The sequence below is a fragment of the Stegodyphus dumicola genome, chromosome 8 (genome assembly GCF_044657685.1).
Source record: "Stegodyphus dumicola isolate Sdum_Otavi_A_Nest chromosome 8, ASM4465768v1".
NCBI classification, from domain to species: Eukaryota; Metazoa; Arthropoda; class Arachnida; order Araneae; family Eresidae; genus Stegodyphus; species Stegodyphus dumicola.
In genome coordinates this window covers 152,421,189-152,433,280 of record NC_140775.1, presented here as the reverse complement: position 1 = coordinate 152,433,280, position 12,092 = coordinate 152,421,189, and the positions used below count along the sequence as shown (strand labels likewise).

General features: G+C 31.1%; 1 protein-coding gene across 3 annotated transcripts in view; it reads left to right on the top strand.

Annotated features, from left to right (window-relative positions):
* LOC118182041 (uncharacterized) overlaps window positions 1-12,092 on the top strand; it is a 35,136-nt gene that overhangs the window by 13,735 nt on the left and 9,309 nt on the right. For all 3 annotated transcript variants that reach the window (XM_035351309.2, XM_085823064.1, XM_085823063.1), the window contains exons 4-5: window positions 2,955-3,240; window positions 9,521-9,634. In XM_035351309.2, the coding sequence (XP_035207200.1) occupies window positions 2,955-3,240; window positions 9,521-9,634 (400 nt within the window). The remainder of the gene's footprint in view (window positions 1-2,954; window positions 3,241-9,520; window positions 9,635-12,092) is intronic.

Here is a 12,092-nt window from a genome sequence, read left to right as displayed (position 1 = left end):
TAGTTTTTAATAGTGACTGAATGTACAGATAATTTAATTTGTCCCACTTCTCTTATACTAACTTTTGTTACATAAAAGTTCGGATTATGTGCATGTTTTTTGAAAATAAAAGTTAAGACACAAATTTAAAAAAAAATTATGTTTAAAATTTGATGTTGAATTCAAAAATGTTTATTTGGTAGCCATACCTTAATAAACCTAAGAGATCAAATTTGAGGTATACCTTACTTTTTCTTACTAACTTCTGCTAAATGAATTATTCTTAGGAAAGAATCTTAAAAACTGGTGAAACATTTCATGCTAGAAAACAAAATATTAGAAACTTTTGAACTCATTTAATAAGGGAAAAATTATTATTTAAAACGTAGTTCCATAATTAAGCATTTTTTCTACTTGATCGCCAACACACGAGATTTATAAGAAATATCTCCTACAAGTTATGTGGCTACTATTTCTGTGTTGTCAGAATATGAAATTTGTATAGGGGAAAATAATGCATTTCGAGGTGAAGAAAATGACCTTAATTTGATAGTTTTTCTAAATAATAAATTTTACATGTTATGCGTTTCTTTTTCTTAATCTAGGCAAAATAATGTTCAACATGTAATAACAGCATAAAACCCACAAAAGAAGTGTTCCAGTGAAATTCAGTTTCGAATTGCTGTTTAAATTTCCTTTATTGAAAGTCTGTATATAAATAATTACGGTAAATTAAAATGAACTCTTGTTTAAGCGTTTACAGTTAATCGAGTAACCTAATATTTTTTATTAAAATAAAAATTATTTTTAATGTGCAAGATTGCTTTTCTTACAAAGCTGGGCTCATGGTTCTTAAATCTTCTTATTCTTGAGTTCAGAAACCTTCGTTATTAAAATTATTCGAATAGTTTAACTTTTATATGGTTTCATATTTTAACTTTCATATGGTTGCGTTTTCAACCATATGAAAGTTAAAATGAAAAATATTATACGTAAATTTTAATATATGTAATAATTTAATTTTTTTTAGAAATAGTTCAGCAGTTTTACTTTTAAGCAATGGCTTTGCTTCGATATAACAGACATGTTTAATTAGTTCATCGAAAAGTTGTTAGAGACATTATCGATTCAGGAACTAGCATATTTTTCCACTCTGCAGTTTTACTGAAAAAACAGTGAGTTATCCCTTTAAAAATGGTTAAGAAATAGTTAATTCCTTTCGTTTTCCAGTTATTGAAATTTTTAAAATAATTGAAATTCTAACTAAATCCTTAGATAAAAAGTTATTCAAGAAGTAGTGTAAGGAAATGCAAGAAAGAGGTTAACTTCAGTTGCGAGCGGAATTTCAGATATTGCTATTTTCTAGTAACTAACAAAGAAACTTATAAATTCCTCTTTAATTTATTTCTGATCAACCTTTAATTTCTCTTCTGCCACCCCTTCCCTTCTGAGGCCATTCTTTGGCACCCCAGGTTCGATAAAGCAATTAAGCAAGGCTCTCTTCTCTTTAACTGCTTTTTCACACAGCTGGGGCAAAAGAAAATGAATGCAATGGTTTCCTGCCTGAATAGCCAGCGGCCAGTTAGAAAACTGCATGACAAAAGCCCACAAGACGAATGCTCACTTAAAAACAGCACGCATTTTCAGGAAATCCAAAATAGCTATTGACTTCCTGAAAAATTTTATGAGTAATAATTATTATGATTAAAAACGAAATTTCAAATGGGAATGAAATTAATTTATGTAAAATCCAAGTTGTCAAAATTTAACGAGATTATTTGAAACCGTGCTTTTAACTCACCATTAAAACAGTATTTGTGATAGCGCACACAAATGTTTTCTTAATCATAAGAGAATGCAGTACTTTTATTTTTTTCATTGAAATTAAAGTTCGGCTTTAATTCTCCATATTAAATTCATTATATGCAAAATTTTCTGCAGTGTTAAATTATTCTCTGTATATGATGAAAATTTACATACATTTTATACTCCTTTTAATTTTGTAAAATTAAAAGAAGCAGTGTGGCCAGTATTCCCTTTCACCTCCCTTTGTCGGACTTAAACGAGGGCGCTTCCATTTGTCGCGTAAATATAAATATAAAAAATATATAATTACACATACATGTATAGGTTTTTAATTATATTATTTTGATTGACTCTCTGTTCTATATACATATAGGATTTTAATTCATTCGGAGCCCAAAATAAAATAAGTTCCTCTACTTAAATTTATTGTTCAATTATTTGTTATTAATTTTATTCATTTTTTATTTTATCTTTATTCATAAATCTGCTTTGTGAAGCTGAAGAAAAAAAGGAAAAAATATTAATTTTAACGTAGCATATATATCGGTGTGGGTTTTTGTCAGTGTGAGCTTTTATCAATGTGGGTTTTTATCTGTGTGTGCTTTTATCAATGTGGGTTTTTATCTGTGTGGGCTTTTATCAATGTGCGCTTTCATCAGTGTGGGTATTAGTCGCGTGGGCAATTATCCCAGTGGGGTCTTTTTTGTGGGCTTTTGTCACGTGCGCTTTCGTCCAGTGGGCTTTTGTCTGGTCACCAAATGTGAGTTATAACCTGGTGGATGGGTGACATTCTTCAGCTGTTAATTCCTATTCATTTCTCACAACATAATGTAGATTACTATATTTTTGACTTGACCATATTTATGTTACCAAAAGTTTTATAGAAGATCAACAATATATCAAATCTTAAAATTTAATCATATGTGAGGGTTTTTATCTTTTAATATGCATATCCAGACTTATAGTATACAAAGTCATTTGATCTTGTAAGTAAGAAGGGAAGTAACTTTTATAAATATATTTTATTCAGAATGTTTTCTTCATCAACATTGTTTTTGATGTTTTGTAACTGTGAATGTATATCAAAATTCCTTTTTCAACCACAAACTTTATATTTTTATTTTAAATATTTGACTAACTACTATTATTATTATCAAATTTTTCTTTAGGAGGTTAAAGCAAAGGAAATCAAGCAAATTGAGAAAATCGTAGCCACAGAAAAAGAAAACATTCGTGCTAGTCGAACTGCTAGACAAAAGACTAAGAAAAGTACATCCAAGGAAGAGCCTAAACCGGTTGTACTGAAAAAACTGAAAGCAGAACCAAAAAAAGTTGCCACAAAATCCAAAACTAAGACAGACAAGGTGGTAGCAGATTTAAAGCAACCTAAAATAAATTCTGTCTTAAGTTCTGCGAGTTTAAAATCAACTGCAATTGATAATGATACGGCTAATGGTAAATCTTTTAATCTTTTGTGATACAAATTTTAAATTATTTTTTTTAAAAATATGAAATGATATTCGAAAACTTAAAATTTTATATGTATTTGTCATATTGCATTCTTAAGTTTTATATAGATTAATATGAATAATGAATATTTTTACAATTCAGTACCTAATTTATAAATATTTTATTATTTTATATTATAAATTTATATATATTTATTTTTATGTATTTTTGTGAATTTCTGTGACATTTGTATCTTTGTATATATGTTTTTGTTGTAACTTTTTAGCTTATTAACAGCTCTAGTAAAACTAGACCTACTTGGATTTGGCAAAAAAAAAAAAAAAAAAAAAAAAAAAACTGTTAATATTTAGTTAAATGTCTTTGTTTAGTAATATTTAATTTGTCTCAAATCTGTTAGTTGATGTACCTCCTGAGAATAAGAGAGAGAGATTTCTAGGTATCCTGTGAAAAGAAGCTCAGTGCTTTTGATATTCAGTTTTCGAGTTCATTTTTGTTTTATGCAACATTGTTTTATTAAGTAACTTTAATATTAGTAGCCCATGTTATTTCATATGAACTGATAAAACATGTTATTTTAAAACTGAACTTGTTGAACTTTTTCATTTTTTGTTTGTGCTCTAGTAGTATTTGATTGAGGACGTCACTAAAGTGAATATTCTTGATTTTGCTGTTCTTACTTCTTCTGTTACAGATGCTTTTATGCACACGTGTATATATGTTCAATATGTTTCATAAAAATGGCTACACATTCTTAGATATTGGTCCTAAGCACGTATTTTTAATTATAAAATTTTTCAAAATAAAGTAGAAAATATTGTGAGAACTATTTCAGCACTGAGAATTCATTGCAAAATTTAACGAAGATATTGTTATTGTTAGGGAAAAAAAAAAAAAAGTGATTTTTCTGCTAGTGTCATTTCAGTCTCACAGCCAATGGCTTTAAGTGTTGTTGAAGCAGTGAAATGGTGGTATAGAAAAAAAAAAAAAACTCATTTCTCATATTATGAAAATTGAAAATGATAGTGCTCTGCAAAGCGCTAAAACGTGTTATGATAAAAGGTTTATATGTGTGCTTAAGCCTGGGACTAAAGAAAAAGCAGTCTCTCAATCGTGTGATAAAATTAAATGTGATAAAGAAATGGCAGAGATGAAAGCAACACTAACAGCCTGATATCAATTGACAAAGAATTCATAGACATGTTTGAAAGGATAAAAAGATGTGATGAACATTGTTCAATATGAGGTTCCTGTGAATGGGTAAACACAAAATACAGCAACCCAAGTTTCTAAATTTTGGTTAGTGAAGGAAAAATTTATGCCATAGATCCAATGAATAATGCAAATTGCAATTGTGATAGTGGTGCGAGATGGAAATTGCATCATGAGAGTGAGGATGATGATCAAATTAAAATGGAAAATGTAGAAATCAGCTGTGCAAAAGGTACTGAAACTTGAGCAAAGCTTTTCAATATTTAGAGCAACAGTATGATGCTTCTCCAGATCTGTTGTTGATCAAAAGCTCACATGATGATGCAGTAGATGATAGAATTATGACTGTTCCCAAAAAGGATAGCAGACTTTTAAGAAAATAATGAAAATGCTAATATTTCAATAAAAAAAGTTCTTCTGATCCTTTAATTCAGCAATACATATTCTACCCATGCATACAGATGGATTGAAAGCAATCGGTCATGTTGGAATGTCTTTTGCGATTGAAAATTATATGATGGGAAGATGATTGAATTATAAATGTTCAATCCTGACATCCAAATTGACTGCAATTTATTATGCTGTTTTATCTGTATCTAAACATTGAAGAATGTTTATTTCTTATTCTGATTCCATTAATGCTCTAAAGGCTTTAGAAACATTCTCTGACACCCAGAATCTAGTTGTAGTTGAAATCCTAAAGTTGAATAAAAACTTAAGTAGCCGGGAACACCAAATTTTTTATTGCTGTGTTCCTGGACACTTAGAAATAAAAGGGTATGAGTTAGTAGATAACATAGCCAAAGCTGCTGATGAGGTATCCAGTAAGCTCGTTCTTTTCTTAGATATCAGCAAGGTCATCATGCAGAAAGTCTTGAATAAATGGCAAGAAATCTCGAATGCACAGCTAAATAATAAGCTGAGAAGTATGAAGCCTAGCATGCAATTTTGGCAAAGTACTACTAAAAACCGGAAAGAAGTCCTTTTGACTCTTATTAGAATTGGTTACTGGCCAATCATTCACAGTTATCTTCACAAAGCAGAGAGTGAGTCAGTTTGTCCCGACTGGGATAGCATTTTATCCATGTCAATTTTTTATAGTGTGTCCGAATTTTAAGACTTGGATTATTTTTTTTTAACGAATGTGACTTGCCTCTTGACTGTTTATTCGAAAAAGATGTTAATAATTTATTTCAATACCTGAAAGAAACAGATCTTTATTATTTAATTTGATTTAGCTTTTATTATCATGTATTTTTAATGTGTCTCATCATTTGATGAATATCGTTTGCTGAGTTTTTTCATATTCATCTTGGTCTTCATCATTTTATTACTTGATTTGCATTTTACAGCTTAGCTAATTGTTATAAATTTGTGGTTCATGTTAACTTATGTTGGTATAAAAGCTATCTTGGTATAAAAAGCTGTGTGGTTGGCACATGTAACCTTTCTGGTTATGCGCCAGTTACTCTACTACCACCATCATGAAAAATTCTGCTTATCACTTCCTTTGTGCTTTCCAGCATCTTCTAATACATTGGTTTTCAATACAAACAAGTCTTGCTTAAGTAGTTTTATAAATGTTGCGTGTGTACGTGTTCGTTATGAAAGGAATGCACAAGTCCGATGAAAAATGAACAAAAATTTATTATTATCACAACAAAATGCTTAAATTTTCTCAAATTATGATGCAGTACTACAATATCTCACAGTAGTTATCTTTTAGCTACTCAAATGTCCAATAGAACGTAATTCAAAACAGCTAAAGAAAGCTAATCCGCGAATTCGCTACAATCAACAAGAGCAGTTTTCTAAACAACAACAAACTAAGCAACTCCTACGAACTGAGATGTTTTCCTCCTTTTATAAGATTTTAAAATCACGCGCTAGAATTTTCCAGTACTTTCTCGAAATCAAAAAGAGATATTTATTTATTTAATGCACGCGCTCTTGTATTTTCAATTTTCTGGCTTAGCTTTCTTTTAATATTCGTCACGCGCTGCACTACGCGAGAAATAAAACCATTTAATTTATAATTGAACTAACATTAGCTTTTTAAATACCAAATTCGTAACAATATATTTGTCATGAAAATAAGTATGGAACTAATCACAGTAAAGTGCAGCAGTCTGCAGTATCTGTACTGGAGTTCTCAAAAGGTTGTTGCCAAACTTAATGTGCTAGTTTGTCATACCAGGACAAACAAGATTTCCATAGTAACTTGTGTTCGAAAATGCGGGCAGTGACCGCTAGAGGGCATTGTTTGCAAGCTTAGAGAGGAAGAAAGAAAGGATATAAAAAAAAAAGGTGTTAATAAGATTTTTTTTAAAGAACATGATTAAAATCACAGATGTTCAAAAGTCCTTCCATTTGCCACAATACAGGCTTCACGACGCCGACCCATGGATTCACGGACACATGCGGCCGCTTACACGATCCTGTGGACGAGATCCATATCCGATGTTCCTGTCACGTCTGGGGATTTGTGACTGGTCCACCTTTGCCAATCCAATGCTCAGGATATGTCCTATAGAGATATTCCCACACAGTTTTCTAAAATGTGCACTACTTCTTCATGCTGAAAGGAAATATTTTGGCATGTAGCTGCTGGAATGTCAACCATCATATCCGGCAAAACTCTCAACAAAATGTTGATAAAGAGCTGACTTAGTAAGTAAACCAAATCATCTATCTCCTGCAACATCCTTGCCTGAAATGCTCAAACTTCCCACTCTCCCATAAGCCTGTGAACTTTGCCCTCTAGCCATCGCTAAATGCATTTTTGGGCACAAGTTACTATGTAAATCTTGTTTGTTATGGTATGACAGACTAACATGTTCAGTTTGGCAATGAACTTTCGAGACACCCTGTATAAGACAACAAGTGTTCAGCAAAGTTGTTAGATTGGTTACTGCTGCTACTGTGGCAGGTTATCAAGATTAAAGCAAGTTTGAACGTAGTGTTATAGTTGCAGCGCAAGAGTTGGGACAGCTTGGAAGTAGTGATAAAATTTTGATTTTCGCCTATGATCATTTCACAAGTGTACCATGAATATCGGGAATCCGATAAAACATCAAATCTTCTATACTTGCAGTTATATTTTTTTGTTACATATGTCTATACATTGAATTGAAGCAAAATCTCATTTCTTAATTCGTTAATTAAATCTGTCTTTCAATTTAAATTTAATCTACTAAATTAACACAATATTTTTCTGTCTATAATAAAACAGTAATTATGAAATATAAACTTTGATGCATCTGAAGTCTGTTAATGTTTAAAAATATAAGTCAAAATCTACTTATGTATTCCTTTGTATCTTTTTATGACTAATCTTCTATGGATATCACTATATTGTTTAATTAATTGTAAAGATTACACGAATATGCTCATAACGTACATACGTATAGAATTTCTTACAGACAGACCAGAAACTTAACAGAAATAAAAAGATTATATATAGTTTTAAAATAAGGTTTTTTAACAACCCTACCAAATCGAATAACATAGTTATGTTCATTTGCAGAATTGGTGAATCGGCATTTCTCATGAAAATTATTTTATGATCAACAAGTAATTACAAGTGATGAATTATCTTCCAAAGAATTCATTGACATTGTCAATAGTTTCATTGGAAAACTGAGATTTTAAAAAGGGGGATTCAATATTTCTATGAAGTTACAGATAAACTTCACGTATGCATTAACCAATCTGCAAATGCTACGTCGTTGTCATAGCATATGCTAATTGGCTTTGTTGTTTTAAAATCTAGAACTTTCTCTCTTTAATTTTTATTGATATAATTCCTTTATCCTTTTATCCACTGTAGACAAAACTGATTTTTATCTTTCTGCTACTTGCAGAAAAGATTAAAATGTCTTTATAATGGGAAGTTTCGATTTTATAGCTTTTGCAGACTGCAGACAGAATTCATCAATTTGATGAAAGTTTGTGAATGTTCACTCTAATATCAGTATGATATTTTTGTGTTTAAAAAAAATAAGTTGGTTGAATTTATTTTGCAATAAGGTAGTACATTTTTTGTTTCAAAAGGTGTTTTACCTAGAGCAGTGGTTCCGAACCTTTCGACTAATGCATACCATCTAAACAAAAATTGAAAACCTTTAGTACCACCACCACTCTTGAACAAAGCTCAGATTGCATAAATTTATGAATATTAGAGAAAAAACTCAATCAGGATATTGGGATTTTAATTTTTGAATTTAATTATTAAAACTACTTTGCTTCTTTGCGTACCACTTATTTTTCTCTTGCGTACCACCAGTTGAGAACCCCTAACCTAGAGTGATATGATGTATCAAACTCAGAAGATTGAGAAGATTAGCATATATGAGAGTTCTACATTTTACTTTCACAGTACGTTTTTTTAATGCTTTCTGATTTTCTGTACTCGCACCGAAAAATCTCAGAAAAGTAGTCCTCAAGTAATCTGGTGTGTTACAGAAATAATTATGTGGCAGCATGGGGTGTCGTCAAAAAGTATTTATGTGGCAACCCAGGTATGTGTATATGCAGCGTACATCTGTTTTGTTGAATGCATTATGCTTAATTCATGGATGCCGAGTTTGTGCAATTCTTTGAAATTTTTTTTAAGCAAAAGTAGATCACTGTGTACATGGGGAGAGCAAAAACACAGAAGAGAAGAATTTCTTGGGAAAGATAAATGTTTTATTATTGTCGTTTCTTGCTTTGTTAATTTTATTGATTCATTGCTCTTGTATGGAATTCTTAGTGTGCCACCATATTGAAAATGATTTGTCTGTTTTGCATAATACTTTGGTGAAAAATTAGTCACTCGTAAGTTTGCAAATGCTCTCTAAAGTTTTCTTGCGAGTTCGTGACTTTTTCTTAGAGGTTTAGATAATCAGAAAGTATCTTTTTATAGTCATGAACAATGTATAGTAAATGCAGTCAAATTCTATGAATTTTAATTTTGTGAATGCTACAGATGGTACTAAACAATATTTGCTGATGTAATTGCAGGTGTAAGTCATAGTATAAGAGTAAAATATTCATGTTTATGTGTAAATTTTAGGTAAGCCTGAAGAATCTCCAGCTGTTCAAGAAAACATAGCAGAAACAACTGTTTTTCAACCTGATTGTAGTACATCTACAACTAATGATTCTACTATTACATTGTTGACAGGAAGTATGCATGATTTGTTTTTTATCTCTTATGTCCATTTATTGAAATGAAACATAAATCTCATTTTTTGAATTATTAAATCTGTTGCTTTAAAATTAAATCTTAACTGCTAAACTAGCATCATTAATATTTTTCTCTCTATACTAAAGGAGTATGTATGAAATATAAACTTTGATCTGTGAAGTCTATTAACTGATGTTTAAAAGTACAAGTCAAAACCTACATGAGCATTTTTTGATTAAGCTAAATAGTAGCAAAATAATTGTGAATTTCTCTTGAATTTCAGATACTATTTCCACTAGTTTATACAATTTCAAAGAAATTAAGTAATGTTGCATTATTTTTGTCTGCTTTTATCTGTTTTGAAATAAGTTGCTTTATAAAGCTTACTTTAGATATAGGGCCTTTCTGCTGATGAATTCCATGTAATTTCATCTACAATTCACTCAGAGTGTTACGCTTTTTCATGTGCATTACCTCTCACGATTTTATGCTCAGAACGGTGATTGTTAAGGCTTTCTGATGTTTTTGGATCTATTTATTAAGTTCAACTTGGTTAGTTTCAGAAGTTTTCTGACTTGATTAACAGTGTTGTATGATCCTTAAAAGTCCTTAGGTTTTTTGGTCCTTAAATGTCCTTAATTTTACTTATTTAACGTTCTGCCTGTTGTTTTACGACTGCTATTTTGAGTGTGAATTAATATTTTGGAGGAATATCTTTTGGCCATGCATTGACAAAAAATGACTAATATGTATTTAATGATTAAAATTTGAATTCTTTACTACTACTAAATATAAATGGTGGATGCTCGAGTTTCAGGCGTATGACACTGCCTCAATTGAAACATGTCTCAAGAAATTGTATAATTTGATGCTAACAACTTGGAAAAAATTATGAAGTTTAGTTTATTCTTGAATTTGTTTTAAAATTAAGTTAAATATTAAATTAGGTTTAATGATAATACATCCTACTTGCAGATTTATTTTATTCTTACAAATTACAAAAGTGAAGTTTGGGTTTAGATAATTACTTTATTCAAATTTACTAATGTGTCCTTAGTCTTTTTCGTTGATGGTCCTTAAAAGTATTTAATTTCCTCGTGCAGAAGTGTATGAACCCAGATTAACTGCCCACTTGCTGCTTCTCAAACTTCTGACTGGATTAAAACCATTTTCATTTGGAAATGCTGCATTTCAAACTTTGTTTTCAGTTTCTCAATTTGTAGGTTAGGGTTCATCATTTTCATTAGTTACTAGAAATTCCAGTAAAGCCAAGGAAAAAAGTAATCTTGTTTATATTGTTTTTCACCAAAATACAGATTTCCATTGTGCTTCCTGTGCCCAAGTCCTTTTTTAGGGGACTGAGAGTGATGACTACATAGTAGGATTTTGCACTGAAAGGAGAACACTCGCTGTAAGTGATATAATAACATTTAATGGGTCAATTCCTTACAAGATGAGATAAGCAAATATTCACTTGGCATAACAACATTGATCATATCGCTCAAGTCAATTTGTCATTACATTAGTTGTCAGGTACCTGACCTCAATGCAATGCATTGTTTCATAATAGATACTGATTAGGATTAGAATGTTGCACTCTAAAGGACTCTTACTCCAGTTTGTCTTCAACGACATTCTATACCCTTAAAATATATTCCATGATTATGAGAGCTATAACTGTAACCAAGTTGGTAGTCTTGCATTGTTTCATAATAGATACTGATTGGGATTAGAATGTCGCACTCTAAAGGACTCTTACTCCAGTTTCTGTCTTCAACAGCATTCTATGCCCTTGAAATACTATTCCATGATTACGAGAGCTAGAACTGTAACCAGGTTGGTAGTCTCGCTGATAACTACTTCAGTACAATATTCTAAGATGATGACCACAGGAATAGGCCACAAAGCTGATATGTAGCTTTGCCTTCAGCTGGAGATTAAATACAGTTGCATTTCTCTTCCTTTTCAGCAATCTGCAAATGCAAGGAAGAGTGAAAATTTCCAGCGCTATTAAATCGTATAATGCAATCAATACTATTATGTTTTTTCGTCTCACAGAAAGTCCTCTTGTGATGCCAGAAGAGAGCACTTATCGTGCCTATTGCAAAACCTGGCCAGAGCCATTATAATCCTCAAAATTACAGACTTATCAGCCTCCTATCTTCGTTATCTAAAATATACGAATTTGTGCTACTTAAATGCCTGAATGATTTTCTCCGAAATCACAACATTCTGATTGATGAACAATTTGGATTTCGAGCAAGAAACTGCACCACTCACCAGCTTCTGAGGACAGTGGAATTCATTCACGAAGGGTTTCGTAACAAAATGCTTACTGGCGTGCTATTTCTTGATATTGCCAAAGCATTTGATAGGACTTGGCATATAGGCATACGTCCGTACAGATGTGATTCATTCGGACTTAAACATTAAACCTGTGGATTATGTTATTAAAAAA